Source organism: Dreissena polymorpha, chromosome 8 (assembly GCF_020536995.1).
Source record: "Dreissena polymorpha isolate Duluth1 chromosome 8, UMN_Dpol_1.0, whole genome shotgun sequence".
Lineage (NCBI taxonomy): Eukaryota > Metazoa > Mollusca > Bivalvia > Myida > Dreissenidae > Dreissena > Dreissena polymorpha.
This window is the reverse complement of record NC_068362.1, coordinates 56,020,280-56,038,405: the sequence shown is the minus strand read 5'-3', so window position 1 is coordinate 56,038,405 and position 18,126 is coordinate 56,020,280. Positions and strand designations below refer to the sequence as shown.

Sequence of the window (18,126 nt, the reverse complement as noted above, 5' to 3'; positions counted from 1 at the left end):
AGACAGACAGGCAGACATACAGAAAGGCAGGCAGACAGGCAGGCAGGCAGGCAAGCAGGCAGACAGGCAGACAGGCAGACAGACAGACAGACAGACAGACAGACAGACAGACAGACAGACAGACAGACAGACAGACAGACAGACAGACAGACAGACAGACAGACAGACAGACAGACAGACAGACAGACAGACAGACAGGGAGACAGACAGACATACAGACAGACAGACAGACAGACAGACAAACAGACAGACAGACAGTCAGACAGTCAGACAGACAGACAGACAGACAGACAGACAGACAGACAGACAGACAGACAGACAGACAGACAGACAGACAGACAGACAGACAGACAGACAGACAGACAGACAGACAGACAGAACAGACAGACAGACATTCAGACAGACAGACATTCAGACAGACAGACAGACGGACAGACAGACAGACAGACAGACAGACATGAAGACAGAAACACAGACAGACATGAAGACAGGCAGACAAACACACATACAAACAGACTGACAGACTGACAGACTGACTGACTGACTGACTGACTGACTGACTGCCTGACTGACTGACTGACTGACTGACTGACTGACTGACTGACTGACTGACTGACTGACTGACTGACTGACTGACTGACTGACTGACTGACTGACTGACTGACTGACTGACTGACTGACTGACTGACTGACTGACTGACTGACTGACTCACTGACTGACTGACTCACTGACTGACTGACTGACTGTCAGACTGACAATTAATTGAGATAACAGTACATTATTATTTTTCCTTAATATACACATTATTTTCTGTCACGTGAATAATAATAAAAACATATCTTTATATAATGTATAAGGCAATTACAATTCAAGCATAATATATTGTACGTAAATTATATCGATGGATGGTAAAATCTATGAAATCGTATCATTTTGGACCGTATTCTCATGCCCCCGGATCGAATGATCGGGGTATATGGTTTTTGTCCTATCTGTCATTCTATATGACCGTGTGCGTGTGTGTGTGTGTGTGTGTTCAAAAACTTTAACAAAAACTTTAATCTTGGTAATAACTTTTGCAATATTGATGAAATCAACTTGATAGTTGGCTTGCATGTGTATCTCATGGAGACAATGTCAACGGTAAAAAAAATCATAGCGGCGCATTAGGGGGCATTGTGTTTCTGACAAACACATCTCTTGTTTTAAACTTAAGCTTTGTTTAAACATGAACATACATTATTTATTATTAATTTCCCATATGATTAAAGGAGCATTTGACATAATGGTATTATAAGCAAAATGTAAAAATCAAAATACTTCTTGTATCTTAGTGCGAATACTTTAATGCTAAATTGATATCCTTTCGTTAACTTGTGAAACGGAATTAATTGCATATGCCTTTATTTTCAGATGCTAAATCTTGTGTAATATATGCAGTTTATAACCGATACTTCCCAATTAAAATTAAAAGACAATTTCGTAAATATATGTTTTTTTTTATCTGCAATTACATGAGATAAATATAGAACAAAAGATATATATAATAGTTTTCAATAACGATTATTTTACGAATGATGAACGTGCCTTGGATAATTGCACTATAAAATGAAAATGTGCTTATTCCAAACGCTTTTATCAACCGATCGGCCATGTTATTGCAAGAAATATAAATTCCATTCAAATAAGGACCCGTATACAAGTATTTCCAGGAGGTTTTTTACACATCAAATTCTTTCATCTGTTAATATGGATACATGTATTACAGAAATAAAGTTGTCGTTGGATAGATGTATTACAGAAATAAAGTTTTCGTTAAAGATGATTATTAAACGCCCCCGATGTTATTTCACGTAACTATGTGTGATACAATTTTGTAATAATGGTATTATGTATTAAACACATATCGTCAAATGAACAATGTTTTAACTTACGCCCATGTTTGTTGTTTTGCTACTAGAGGGCGCATTACCCGAACAATGTTTTTCGTATTGTCTTATGACAATGCCATTGTGTGCTGAATTAATTTTCAATGTTCAATCATCGCTTCCACAGCACCTATTGTGATATTGTCATGTTCCGTACTTAAATTGTTACTGAAATAGCAATAATCAGTTGCACATTGACAGCATAATATTTATAACGAACTAATACAAATGATCATTGGTTGTTAGAGTACCATACTTGGAAATAAATGCATTCCCTTTTTGAACATGTGTCAATTTTGATAAGAACAATAATTGTTATATATTGAATTATTAAACAGTTAGTTATCCCAATAGCTATATTTGAAGCATTCTCGATTGCACCGCAATGATAAACGTTAACGATGTATACTATTTCTATGCCTAGTATGGGTTTATAATGATCACATGATATATATTCTCTATGAAATCCGTTACGGTAACGTGATGTGAGGCTCAGGCTATCTTTAAATGATGATATATATTAAGTTTTTGAATAATAATGTGATGATTTTTATTTAATATTAATTAAAGATTTAAGATCCGTCACTTTTGTAAAAACACTCTTCTTAAAATGTTGTCTTCGTTCAACTGAAATACCCTTGCTTTAATTATTACAAAGTAAACACGTGTGTTTTGTTTTATTTAAGCCTCAGACTCGAGATAACTATGATGTTTTTAGTTTGTTCTGCTATATTTCAAAGCAGTCACATATACTCACGTAAACTGTCTCGCGTGCATACAGGCACGCACACCCAGAGACATGCTCAGGAGCACAGTCTTAAGTTTCAGTAGCGACATATTGATATGTTCTTTGGATTATGGCTTAATATAATATGTATGTTTTGTTTCGGTTAATAGCGCTTCATGTGTTATGGAAAGCAGCTTTATAAAATGAGAGACGTGTTACACCCATGATCTCGCTACAATGAAAATACATGTCTTGAGAGCATCACTGTTATTTATAAAACATAAAGGCGGACGTATAATGTACCGACATAGATTCAATAAAAAAGATGAACGTCTAAGAATATACTATGTGGTTGTGAAACTAATTCGCGCATTTCATATCAACTTGCTTGAGTTTTACTGACCAAAGCGCAAATAAAACAAATACGGCATGTCTTTAAATACATTTGAACATTCATGACAAGAAACGAATATTTACGAACTTGTGTTTCAATAACTCAAATACGCTTATGAATATAAAACTATAACAAGTTCAAAGGATGGAGTAACAGAAAAAAGTTAGCTTTACAGCAGATTACTACTTCTTGTGCACAATGAGTGATAACAATGGGAAATAAGTGTCACAAAGACGCAAAAAAATGAGTAAAGGTGTCAGTATCAGCATAGACTTTTTCGTAAAAATTTCTTTGAATTAAACAAAACATTTGATTTATGGTGCCACATACAGAGTGTTAATCAGTATTATATAGAGGATTATTGTTGGATTCGGTAGTTTTTATCGATTTTAATTCACGAGTGGTCATAAAAAATAATATTTTCACGAGTGATCCCACCGAACCCAACACATTTTCTTTTTATTTAATTGAAGAGTTTAACTAAAGAATTTGGTTGGGAAAATGACGTAATTTCGTATAGACTTCATTTACCATGAACAGTGAAAATTATCGATAATTTTCACTGATAATTTTCAATGTTTGAAGCAGTGAAGTTATCAGTTTTAATTCACTGATATTTCTCCATAAACCACCGAAAAGCATTGAATAAATACGATGATTCGCTCATGAAGTAGTGATGATTTAAGATTGGGAGTATAACATGTCGACATCGAATTCGTTTGAAGTACTCGTTTTAAAGTATTGTGTTCTGTTTAAGTAATGGTGGCATATTATTTCCAATAATATTGAGTTACATTAAACAATGACAGTCGATGTATTCGCGTATGCTTTAAACAATTTATCTACCTTACAAGCAAACAATGCTTGCAATGAAATACACACATGCAGTCCTCTATGATAGAAATGAGGAAACTATTCGTGTCAATATTACATGCATTTTATTATGCCACGACTGCACATTTACGTTGAAGACGCTGACGTGATATTTTTAAGTGTTATCGGATACCCATCCGATAACACTTTGAGGCTCCGCCCATTAATGACATTGTTTAACTCCGCCCGAATTTGAGTTCATCATTCTAATTTCTAGCGTCCCATGTTTATAATACTAAGTCCCGCCCACTCGGAGAACTACTTTTTGTAGGCGTGGAATGTCGCTCATTTCATTAAAATGTAAACAAACCAATCCATTCATATTTTATTCACAACATTAATAAACATGTAGTATTTATTGAAAAAACTCACATTATGCTATGAAAGTAAAATAAAAACGAAAAATATGAATGAAAAAAGCAGTAATCAATAAAAAAGAACACAAATACTAATTGGGCCGCTACCATCATTTTGTGCAGACGACCGCAACAGATTTTAACTAAAAAACTAACAATAATCATGTAAAGGTTTAACTAAAAGTAACAAAAAAAAAGACTGAACAGGTGTTTGATTTAAATCAATAAACATGTCTGATTTTCCAAATTTCAACATTGATTTTGAATGGTTTTATGAGTATGAAAATAAACAGGTAATTTTAAATGTGACCGAAGTCGACCACAACATAATGTCAGAATTCAATATCGACCCTTCATTTTTTGATGATGACATGGAAGAACCATCCTCTAACGAAATCATTCAAAAACCACCAACAGAAGAGAAAATTCTAGTCTCAAATGAGATAAAAGAAAATGATCATAAATCAAAAGAAATAAAAGGCTTTGTGCCAATAACCCTAGGAGACATTGACAAGTACAATGCTCAGCAAAAAAACAAAAACACAGTCAGAAAGCATGACTCAAATTTGAAGAACTTCAAGTTGAAAACATTTTTAAAACAACAACAATTACCTACTGATATAACACAAATTGAAATGAAAGAACTTGATAGCATCTTATGCATGTTCATTTTGTCTATAAGAAAAGAAAATGGTGACGAGTACGAAACAACCTCACTGAGATCTTTTGTATGAAGTATAGACAAGGAACTTCAACTTAATAATTATCAATTCACCATCGCTAAGGGACAGCGCCAAGGATTCCCACGATTCAAGGAAACACTTTCGGTAAGTTAATAAATGCAAATTATGCACTTCATTAATATTTGATTTATATATTGTTTAATTTTTGAATGTTCGTAAAACTATCAATGACACAGGGCTTTTTTCCTTTCTGTGAGAATTGCAATTTTTCTCATTTTTAGAAAATTGGCAACTTAAATTTTCACAATTTCAAGAAGTAAGCAACTAAAATTTTCTCAATTTCAAGAAGTTTGCGACTCAAATTATCACAATTTTAGAAAGTGTGCGACTCATTTATTTAACAATCTAGAAAGTTTGCGACTCATTTGTTGAACAGTCCTCGACTCATTATCATAAAAAAGCCGTGTGACAATGTATCAACTTAATCCTTTGCCTGCTGGGAAATTTGTCGTCTGCTAAAATGTGGTCTGCTGAATTTCTAAAATTAGCATTTTCTTCGAAATTTTTTCAAAGAATATTATCAGAATATCAAACAGTTTGGATCCAGATGAGACGCCACGTTCTGTGGCGTCTCATCTGGATCCAAACTGTTTGCAAAGGCCTTCAAAATTTGGTTCCCGCACTGAAAGGGTTAATTACTAACACAAAAATACTATAATTTTGACATTCAAAATGATTGAAGGTTACTTGATGTTCAAACCTTCTTCCAGTCTAAAATGAAAAAAGTTAAGAAAGAAGGTAAAGGAAACAAGGCGAATGCGGTCCAACCAATAGAGCAGCATGAAATTCAAAAGCTCTACGATGAAGGGCAACTTGGTAATGGAAGTCCACAGGCCATAATAAACTCTCTATGGTTCCGATTCACAACAAACTTCGGCATGCGGAGTGTGGAAGAACATTACAATTTACGGTAAAAAATAAAATTTCTAACTTGCTGGAATACAGAATATATACGATGCATCTTGACTTATAACTATAACTTAAAAATGCAAATTTTTCTGTCACTTTTTCTGTCTTATAAATATAAAGGCGAATTATGCCTTATAACACATTAACAATTCAACGTTCCAGTGTCTGCAATTTAGATTGTACATGAACATGTATCTAAAAATTTGTTCGTAGACTGTTCTGTCACCACAACTTTAACTGAAAATAACATTGTTTTCACTGGTCGTCAACCTGAAAATTAAAAAAATAAGCCCTTAGAAAAAACTAAACCAAACAGCAAATAACAGAACTGCTCGAGTAATAAAAAATTAACAATTTATTGTTGAACAATTAATTTAACTTGAAATCTATAACATTTGAATATAAATATTAAGAAAATATAGCATCAAAACCTACCCTCAAAAGTAAAGTAGAAAAAAGAAAGATTCACCTTTCCGAATTAATTAGATGGGGTGATGTAATGCTGTGCCGAGACGTAGAAGGAGATGAGTATCTGGAGTTGGTCGAGAGGCAGACAAAGACTCGAACGGGTGCAACTGACGAAGCAAGAACTGTGCCGCCAAGAATTTGGGCCAATGATGAAGACCCATCCAAATGTGTTGTCGCAACTTACAGGTTCGTTGTTTCTATAATGAAAATTGAAATAGACAGATATTATATTCTAGAGAAAAAAAATGTCCAAATAAGTTAATCCACATGATTTGTATATACAGAATTGAAAAAACCCTCTTATACTATGCAGATAAATAAATTGTTAAAAAAAGTTATATATAAACTAAATTTATTTCATAAAATTTCTTTAAACTTTTAAATTTGTATTATAGAATATATGCGTCAAAACGGCCCCATCGGTTTTCCGAGCCCAGCGACCCATTTTACTTGTCAACAAGTACAAAAGCCAACATCACTGCGACTACTGGAAATGAGAAATGGTTCATCAGCATGATGGGCATAAAAAAAATGCACAAATTATGAAACACATGTGCATTAATTCTGGAATCAGTAGAAAACTTACAAATCACTCTGCCAGGAAGCACATGGTTCAGAAGCTGCGGGATTCAGGATGCTGCCCCACGGATATAATGCAAATCAGTGGACACATAAACGTTCAAAGCATAATTAACTATAGCAACATTTCCCTTCAGACTCAAAAGAAATGTTCCAATATTTTGGCAGGTACTAGCATTGCCAAAAGCAACGATTCCATTGCATCAAACATGTCCCAAAGCATGATGCAGCGCGAAAGCATCGCCATTTCATCTTCGTCCCATTCACTTCTGAATCCTGGACAACAACAGCTTCCTCAAGAAAATACAGCAACTTTAAATCCAGAAGCAATCTCTTTCCCCACCCACTTTGACTCGACACGTGGGGGTCTGTTTTTTGGGGCAACAGTGAACATTTCAAACTTAAATGTTTACTACGGTGATGCCAAAAATGAAAAATAAGTAACTGATTTTAAATCCAATGTAAACGTAATGTTAAAATCCCGTTCGATATTGTTACTGTCCATTTTCTTGTTTCAAACTTTCACACAACACTGTTGACACGTTCGCCATGAAAATGGCCGTTAGTTTGTTTGTAAAACTTACATGTACAAGGCAAATATGTTCGCATAAAATATATTGTTAATTTATATTTAGTGCAGAAATTTTAATTTAAAGTATTGATTTCTGAAGTCATTTTACTTTTTATTTTGTTAAATTATGTGCGTTAAAATGTTCTTGTTTATTGTTATCTTTTGAACTATTTTTAATGTGGAAATATGCAGACGCTAGCGGGTGTAATAAGGCCGCGTCTAATTTGCATATTAAACTACCGTAAATCAATAAAAATTAGCGGTGGTATGTTTTCGTTATCTCGTTGAAATTTGCTTTTTTGCTTTTTATGTGGCATAATAAATAGAATATATGGTTGGTGACTTTTGATATCATGTGATATCAGACTCGGCCGATATGGCGTGTGAAAAGGCTCGGCAAGCCTCGCCTTTTCCTACGCCACATCAGCCTCGTCTGATATCACATGATATCAAAAGTCAACAACCACATATTCTCTATATCATTATTGTAAATACCAACTACACAAAAAAGGCTGAACTACATTTAACACATGTTGTATTAGCATAAATCATAAAAGAATATAAGCTTATAGGCGTTTGAAAGGAAGAAAGCGTGTGTTTATCGACAGGCATAACTTGACGAAAATATAGACATAGACGCATAGACGTAGTTTGTAAAAATAATAATACATAAACTATGCAAGCATTATGTATTGTATACAATATTTCATAATACACTCAATAAGCATAATTGCAATTATAATATTGCTGAAATTGTGAGCTCCTATTTAAAACATTTTATTTCGTTGGGTTACATATTCGAAGCGTATGTTTGATCGGGGTTTTTAAAACGTGCGTGTGACAAATGCTATAACGTCACTGTTAATTAATGTGATCAAACGTTAGAATGCATTCATCCACTACTTTCATAATGGAAAGTCACGAGGATAAATAGGCTTGCAAATGTGAACGAAAACGTTGCTTGGTACAAAGTACAACTGCATGAGATCACATCTCAATAGAAAATACAAGTACCTTTTATTTTACATCTTGCCAAACGTTTTGTATTTGTCATGTAGGGCCGGGTTCTCCGTAATATATTGAGGGTCTTTTTCTGCCTAGATTCCCGGGGGTTCCGATAAGGTCGATCGGTCTCGTGGCACCACAAGCGCCATTTTTGCCCTCAACATCCGGTGTGCCCTGAATCAAATAGGTGCTTAATTGCGTATCATATAGTAAGATGTTTTCGGAGAAACAATTGTGTGGGCAGCAGTAGTTCTTTATTGGTGAGTCTCATAGTATTTAAATAGCTTAACAATAACTGCTGTCTATGCTATTTTTGACGTGACGATACCATCACGATCGGTGAATGAGATTGCTCAGGAACATGCTTATTTTTTAATCGTCTAAAGAGCTAAATAATGATATTGTTCACATTTGCATTATTCAATTCTCTCACATAAACACTATTTAAAGAATAGACCTTCCGAAACATTATCAAGAGAGGAAATATAGTATTAATGTCTTGCTGTAAAGTGTAAAGGCGTTACTGACATAATATGCCGATATATTAACATGCACGACCGATACAAGTATCTAATATTGATATCAAATACAGTGAGATAAGACGTTTTAAATGTGTCATGCGTACATAATTTATATTCACGATTTCAATATTCCTGTTAATATGTAAAGAGCAATGCGTTATTCATGAACCGCGATGATCAACAGGCGGTAGTTGCATCATTTGATGCCCATATTTAACGCGGATTCTGACATGAATCGTTACGTAGATAATTTGTTTAGCTTTTGAAATTATTTGAATCAATGCATTATAACATTTGAAACGTATTGGGCTTTGACGGTTGACATAAGTGTACAAAAAATTAAGTCGTGCTCGTCCAACGTTTTACTCTAAGTGTCATGTTATAGACAAAACCGAAAAAGGGCATGCTTGTTGATTGATCATATGAAATAAAGGTCATTCCTCTGTGAGATTCAAAGAGTTTCTGTTACGAAAACACTTTCAACAAAAAAGAGATTTTATATCAACACACAAAACTACTCTTAAGGAATACACAGTGAAATCGCATTAATTTGTGACATTTCATATTGTCCATGCGTGACAATATGTGCTTACGAGTGCGCCTTTTGTATGAAGATTGATGCGTTATTTATGCCTTACGGCGCGAATATATAAATGTCCTTGTTGGGCTAAGTGTTTACGAGGCTTATTCTTAAGAGGCAATTTTCACCATTAATATGATGATCTTGATGTATTCGATCTGATTCAAACGGTAATTCCATACCATAGTTCATTAAACATGTTCAGGAAATGAGTAGGCAAACGGATTATATCGAACAATATAGACTACAGTCAAGCACGTGACAGATTTATAAGAACAACAACTTGTCTTACGTAAACACGCTCATAACTTCCTGGAATTATTTACTGAATCGACTCCATCTGCTGTACACACGCCATTCCGCCTAACTAATGAAGCACACTTGGTTGGGCAAAGATAAAAATGTCAACATCATTTTAATGTGAACGATAACGTAACAATAGAGCAATAACATGGGCACAAATAAATAGATTGAGATACACAAGACCGTACCAAACGTACCTTATCGCATAATGCAAGATTATTAACACTCACAATAAGAGTTTTATATTTATATTTTATTTCATAATCACATATGCACATACACATGAACAATGACACCTTGTAGGAGGTCCGGATGCGCATACTCATAGATATTGAAGTGAAATACCAACTGAACAAATACAATATTTATATTACTTAAATTGCAGTAAAGAGTTCTTTTTATAGTAAATATACCATGCAAAGTGCATTATTTATACATATGTATGCATATAATGAAAATATTATTTTTGAAAAATAAGTGTGTGTCGTATTAATGTTTTACAAAAGTTGTATTACCCGTCAGTACGTAATCAGTCAGACATAATGGTCGTATCTGATGAAAATCGTATACAGTTTTTGTGCGGATTTTAAAGAAACTTCCGAAGATATTTGGTAATGAAAACGCTGTGCAGGAATCATAGGTCAGTGCACCGACTCAAGACTCAACATTAGTAAATTGTTTAGAATATTTTGATAATAAGTCGTTACATAAAATGAGTATCCCCTAGTTGCAAGTAATTAATTAGACAAACCAAGACAAACACAAATTCATCACATAGCTAAATCTTGTTACAGACAGCACTTTTTTGACAGATGTTATGAGAAAATTAAATTCAAATTGTATAATACACTTTAAAATATCATTACGTAAGTTTTCGTTAGGTGTAATATGAGAACGTCGCTTTATGTAACTACACTGCATGCTCATCCATCATACATGTTCGGTTTTGTACTGTCCGAGTTTAATAACCGATCATTAACGATTGTTTCGGTATCAACTCCAATAGTATATGTCACGAAACATCCACATTAAATTGCACACTATATTTAAACTCCCTTAAATTAAGAAAATCATCGAAATGAAAATTACCTTGCAATATCAACAAATACATATATGTCATTGAAGTATAATTGCTAAAGTGTTAGGATATACCAGCAAAACCTATATACTTCTTTAAAAGGCACGATACAATATAATAAATACATACTTTCATATTTATAAAATTCAAGACCGTGGCGTCGTATTTTTATATATATATATATATATATATATATATATATATATATATATATATATATATATATATATATATATATTTAAGTGATACAATACATTTAACACAAATACCTAAGAGGGACGTCTATTTACACCTAAAATGGTGACATCAAAACAGGACACCTGGCCACTAATTTACCGCTGGAAGCTGAAAAGGCTGAAACAACACACATCTAGCAAAAATATCAACAGGAATTTTGATTTTGATTTTATATTATTTCCTAGGTTAGAAATCTTACGAATCAGTTTATGCACACTTACTTATACTATAAAACAGAGAAAACTAAATTGTTATTGTGAAAAATCATGCAAATGGTATCTGCGCACAGTTAAATGTATTGTTGACAAAATACACCTGAAATGCAATTCCGATTAAATAACAACTTGCATGTAATAATTAACGTTGATTAAAATTGTTTAATGGATGCTACATAAAATGTTGTCGATCAAGACTCCTTTAAGTTACCTGATATGTAGATATAAATGTGATGATAGATACTAGAAAATATTGTTAATTAAAATCAGCTATATATGAATTGAGCTTTTATTATTATTTAAAATCGTCTGTTAACATGTATTACAGTAGGGTAACTGTGTTTTAATCAAACCGTGAAATATGTTGGCATTGGGATTTATGTAGTCGTAAGGGGATTCACATGTCTCGTAAAAAAAACAACTAAAAGAGTAAAGTCATGCGATATAATTTATTAAAAACTCATAAAAATATGTATACATATAATTATTGAATGAATAATATAATGGGCTAATTACTTTTTATGTTTTGGATTGTACATGGTATGTTATAGAACATATCAAAAATGGTCGTCCGCTGCGAAAAGTAATAGTCGGTAATTGTCGTACGAATTGGAAATGATCTAAAGGAAAAAGAATCAGAAAATGTTACACATATTATCAATAAAGCTAATAACTAGCTAGAATTATCGTTGTATATGTGTTAGATAGAATGTGCACGTGTGTGGCTAGCATAATATTCAACCTACACAAAATGACACCTTTAGCAAGATGGCATCTTCAGTCTGATGTATCGTCGAATAAATAAAAATGTGTTTTTAGGGATTAACCCATGCAACAAGTAACGGCATATGATATCATTATAAGAAAATACATTGTTTTAAATTGCGATCCCTCGCGAATTAGGGTCCTTAAAGCTAACCAATATAATTTAAAGTTTAATCTCAACTGATTTTATTAAGAAATCGAGTGCTAAGGAAACGCACTTTACCACATGTAGCTGTACAAACAGTGCGGCAGTGTATTTAACAAAACTAATAAGTAGTACGCTGATTTTGCCACGATTTACCAATTTCCTTTTCACAAACGGAATATCTTGACAGATTGTCCCAGCCTCCAGCTTGTGACGTACGAAATTTAATTGCAATATATAACGTTGTAGGTTGATATGCATTATTGTCTGTCTTTTACTGCAATCCATCATGCTCTGTTTTCTCTGTTGTTTACACATTTTGTCGATTTATTTTTAAAATAACAAACATGTAGCTCTCCAATAAAACATTCAAACAATGTGTACCCTATATTTGCTGTATCTGAATATGGTGTTTTGCAACTCAAAATAGTTAACAATGACGGATTTAAACGGCTTAATATTATAAAAGACGTAAATACGGCGTGTATCTTTCAACCCGTTTTATTTGTTAAACTATTGTTATGATTGAGCAATACAGTTTGAAGTATTCTAACGGGTTTTTATTTAACAACAAACCTCAACCAAAATCCTGCAAAAAAAACGTATCAATATAAAAATCTTGCTACAATCAAGTCCATAATACAAAAGAACATATATATTCTGCCACGTAGTTTTATACATATTGCTTAGCAATAAATTTAAAATAAAACATTTTATGACGCCGATTGGTGAATACATAATTCAATTCATAACTTAAAACGTTTCATAAGTAGTGTTACAATTTTTTAAAATCCACATATAACAATTTTAAAATCCTCGATTAGATAGTTAACATATATTTTGTAATTAATTGGAATTCGCTACTGCAGCTTTTTAAATAAGTATGTTTTAAATTTATCATTAATCATAAATTAAACATGCCATCGTCACGTTCACTTAATTACACCAAACTGTGTTTGTGTCGGATAGGTAATTATTTTAATGAGTAGAACTTGATAGAAAAAGAAAATCCAGCAATATGTCTGTAATAATTATTTTGTTTTCGCGCATTAATTATTGTTACAGTAACATTACATGTAAGTTTCCCTAATGACTGCTGACAAAAAACAAATGTAAACAATAATTAATTCATCCATAACAGTGTCCTAAATATTCAGGTATATCAATTAAAAATGTGGCATAATTTCAAGAGTGTGCCTTTTTATTTGTTTGTTATGAATTAACTTTTAATTGACATAGGACCCAGAGTATAAGGCCTTCATATGTATATAACAATGTTATTCCAATATATCGTAAACAAAAATGCCAGCTCGTTTGTACTTTATAACAAGATTTGTATAACGAACGAGCAAAACACACAACACAAACATATATTAAGCGATAAGCCATTGCCGAACAGTTTTCGTGGATCACTGAAAAGTATATCCAAGTACGTGATTCATAACTGCACAATACCTCTAATGTGTTGCTGTCACGTCCTTGAAACGTCGAGGGTTATATTGGCAAAAAAGTGTTCTTAACCGCATTTTGCTTCATTATCTTGAAACTTCATGAGCCAGCTAAGATTTGATAAATGGTCCGCGTGGTATCAGTTATATCGGCAGAAGTGTTAAAATTTCCATCAATCAAACAATGAGTTAACTTAGATAAACGCTTTGAATGCATCAGTTGTACACACCTACATGTATAGAGGTTGGCAGCATATAAGCCAAACTGTAAGATTATATAATGGTATTTATTGTTAGTGTACTGCATGCTGCAACAACAATTACAACACACTTCTAAATACTCTTAGTTTTTTTATGAATTGGACATAACAAACGGACCGTGTTTCAACGGAGATAATCACCCTTTTCATTGCAACTGTATTGAACGTGAATATACATGATGCAAAAAATAAAATATTAACACGCGTGTTGATTAGTTTTGCTTAACTTGTCAATGTAGTGTTAATATCGCTTGGACAGTGTGAGTTTATGTGTAATATAATGTGGCAATGTTATATACTCAACAAATACTCTTCTTTATTTTATGCTTTCCGGTGGTTTATAGAGAAATATCAGTGAAATAAAAGTGGTATTTCACTGTTTCAAACAGTGAAACATAACAGTGAAAAATATCGTTATTTTTCACTGTTTCAGTTAGATACTGGAACTACTTCCCCAATAACCCCATGGTGAGCCTCAATTGCAATTTTCATTCAAGGGAGACTAGTCTACTTGAACCTGAAACACACATTTACCTCCCTTAAACATAATTATTTCGTCTGCTGCTTAACTCTTTAACAACAATGGATGAATTGGAAAACAATGAAATAAATCTTCTTTTCTCAAATATCTTTGACTTTGATGACTTTTTTAATGAAATGAATGAACAAGATGATGACAGCGCTTCAAAATCACAAGAAATAACATCAGCAGCACCAACAGCAGGAGCAGCAACATCAGCCCCACTTCCACTGGTAACAGCATCAACACAGGAAGAAAAAGAACAAAACCCAACATCAACACCAACAAGGAATTTCAGATCTGTAAGTGTGGATAGCTTTCTGCTTGAAAACGAAAATTTAAATACAAAAAAGAAAACCGACAATGACATCAGACTTTTCAAAACTTTCCTAAAAAGTCACAAAAATGAGGCAAGAAATATTGAAAATATACCTCCTCATGAATTGAACCCTCTGGTCTGCGAGTTTTTGTTGGGTGTGACTAAAAAAGATGGATCAGAGTATGAACCCACATCTTTGAGGGCATTTTTAAGCTCAATCGACAGGCATTTAAGGCACATGAACTACAAGCACTCTTTGATAAATGACCCTGAATTTGCCAAAGTGAGGGAAGTATTAAAAAGTAAACAAAAAGCTCTGAAAAAAGAAGGTTATGGAAATAAACCGCATCAAGCCCAGGCATTAACAAATGAACATATTGAAGCTATGTACGCAGCTAAAACTCTGGGAGAATCAAGCCCAAGAGCTCTATTACACTCACTGTGGCTTATATGTACAACCCATTTTGGGATGAGAACCGGCAAGGAAATTCACACCCTATGCTGGGGTGATGTCAGCCTTGGAATCGATTTTGAAACTGGTGAAGAATTCATCACCTTCGACACTGAGCGTCAGACAAAAACCCGTACTGGTGAAAATCCTAGGGATATAAGGTGATTTTCCTACTTTAATATATTTGTACACAAATCTGAATTGATAATTTTTTATTTATATAAAAACTGGTACTGTTTATAAAATATTTAAATGGAATTTTTCTTTAGTAAAAATAATACAAACATGGAGGATATTTGTTGGTTAAGGTAGAATATCGATTTTATTTCACGAGTGATCATAGAAATTATTATTTTTACGAGTGGCGAAGCCACAATTGAAAATATATATTTTCTATTATCACAAGTGAATTTATAGACCTTTTTTTACAATATAATTCTTATTTGTATTATTAATATACAGTAGACTTCACTTTTGGTGGAATAGTATTTAATTTAAACAAAACATTTAATGCAACACACATTTTAACTATTCATAGGAAAGTCAAGCCACGGGCATATGCAGTTCCCGAACAACCTGACAGAGATCCGGTGCATCTCTACAAGCTATATGCCGACAAACGCCCTGTTGACATGATGACAGAAGACAGCCCCTTCTTCTTAACTCCTGGCAACAAGACACAGCAATGCTGGTTCAGGAAGTCTGCCATGGGAATAAACAAGCTATACAGCATAATGACCGAGATGAAAACAGATGCTGGTATTCAAGAGCCAAGAATCACCCCATACAGGTCAAAACCCCATATTATATACACTACTTTCATAACAAGACTAAAATATATAATAAAAATCACTTACCTCCCATTTATTAAATAGGTGTTGTTTGTCCAATTTACATGCTACAACACTCAAAATTTTAATTCATAAAATCTCCTGTACTCGACTAGTACTATTCCTCTACTTTCCGGTTCCATTACATCCAGTACTTGACAGACCACCATGTATTTATTGAAGTGTTTCAAGAGCACACAAAACAATTACAACTTATATCTTATGTAATATGTCATGTGTACCGTTGAATATTGATTTTATTTTTACCATAGAAATAAACTTTTTTCAGTGCAAGAAAGCACTTGATTCAGAAGCTGAATGACGAGAATGTTCCTGCTCATCAAATAATACAGATTTCAGGGCACAGAAATATTAACAGCTTAAATAATTACAGCAGTTTGAACAAGGAACAGTCAAAAAATATTTCAAAAATACTTTCTCATTCAAACCAGTCAGTTGAAAAGCACAACCGCACAGCCACTGCCACTGCGTCAGCCACACCTGCATCAAGTGATTTTCCGATGGCCCGAGGATTTTTTGTCAACTCACATTTCCAGGGCAATGTAACATTTAATTTTCACAACTCTGAATCTTACATGGGCCTTTCCCAGACACAGAACGTAGTCAATCACCAGAGGCAATCTCCATCCCGTACACCGGCGGTAACCGTAGATTCCCCTGTACAGCGACACTACAAGCGAATCCGTCTTATTGCAGAGAGTGACAGTGATTGATATCGAAACCATTTAGCACAAAAACACTGTTGAAATATGTTTGCGTTCCTAGTTTAATCCAGTTATGTGTTATTAATCCAGCAAGTCGTAAAAGTGTTGTTCAACATGGCGAGCACTTTCGTAACTTTGAGATCAGTTGAATACACAAATTACTACGCCAGTATATGCAACACTATTAATTTCGTAATAATTTAAATTAAACTATTGTTTGTAATAATATTGAATGTATAAAGTATGAAAAAGATATATGTTGAATAAAACATTGATTTTAATAGTAATACACTTTTTACAGATGTGAACTATTTTCTTGTGTAGTAAGTTCTTTGTGCGTTCTAAAAATTGAGGCACCCCACGGGGAAACTTAATGAGGCAAATTCGGAAAATTAACAAAACTACAAAAATAAGCATAAAATAAAAAGAAAATTTGTTGGTTTCGGTAGCATATCGAATTTAATTCACTCGTGATCATAGAAAAAAATATTTTCACTCGTGGCTACGCCACTCGTGAAAATATAAATTTCTATGATCACTCGTGAATTAAATTCGATATGCTACCGAAACCAACAAATATCCTCTATATATGTAAATGTGGCCTCTTAATCATCATCTTACTGTGAGCACTCAATTATTGTTGTCATTAAAGTGCAAATATCAAATTATTGTTGTCATGACATTCGCCCGTGTCTTACTGTGCATTTCATGTTATCAACGTTTTCATATGAAAGTGTAAACATCATATAATATATGTTATTGTGTAAAAGAATGGTCTTCTCAACAAGCATTTAGAAATAACGGATGTAGCTTAAACGGGCGGTCGTTAAAAACCTCTTGCTTATAACGATGGTGAAGGATCGAATCAGTAATGTTTCAATTCTTCTATATTACATGCACATTTTATAAGCATATAACAGAGACAGTTGAGCATGAACGTAGATATTGTACCTGTGAAAGAAAGTGCCCTAAGGCTGAATAGCATTTCATTTTTCGACAGGAATGGAATTGTAAAGACGTTAATCTAAACTCTTAAATATTATAAGTTTAACGAAACATCTCGGAAGAACAGTTATACTATATTTAGGCCCCCTTCGCTAGGTATATCAAATCTCTAAGCCCGATCGAGATATATTTAGTTCAAAATGTATGTGTTATAAATTAATTAATCCCGA

The 18,126-nt window shown here is 33.4% G+C and overlaps 1 protein-coding gene across 1 annotated transcript; it reads left to right on the top strand.

Moving 5' to 3' along the window:
• The first annotated feature begins 14,434 nt into the window (after positions 1–14,434).
• On the top strand, positions 14,435–17,487 carry LOC127843137 (uncharacterized protein KIAA1958 homolog). Its single transcript, XM_052372979.1, has 2 exons — positions 14,435–15,557; positions 15,935–17,487. Exons 1-2 carry the CDS (start codon positions 14,689–14,691, stop codon positions 16,269–16,271), a joined length of 1,206 nt encoding a protein of 401 aa, XP_052228939.1. The 5' UTR covers positions 14,435–14,688; the 3' UTR covers positions 16,272–17,487.
• The last annotated feature ends 639 nt before the right edge of the window (positions 17,488–18,126 follow it).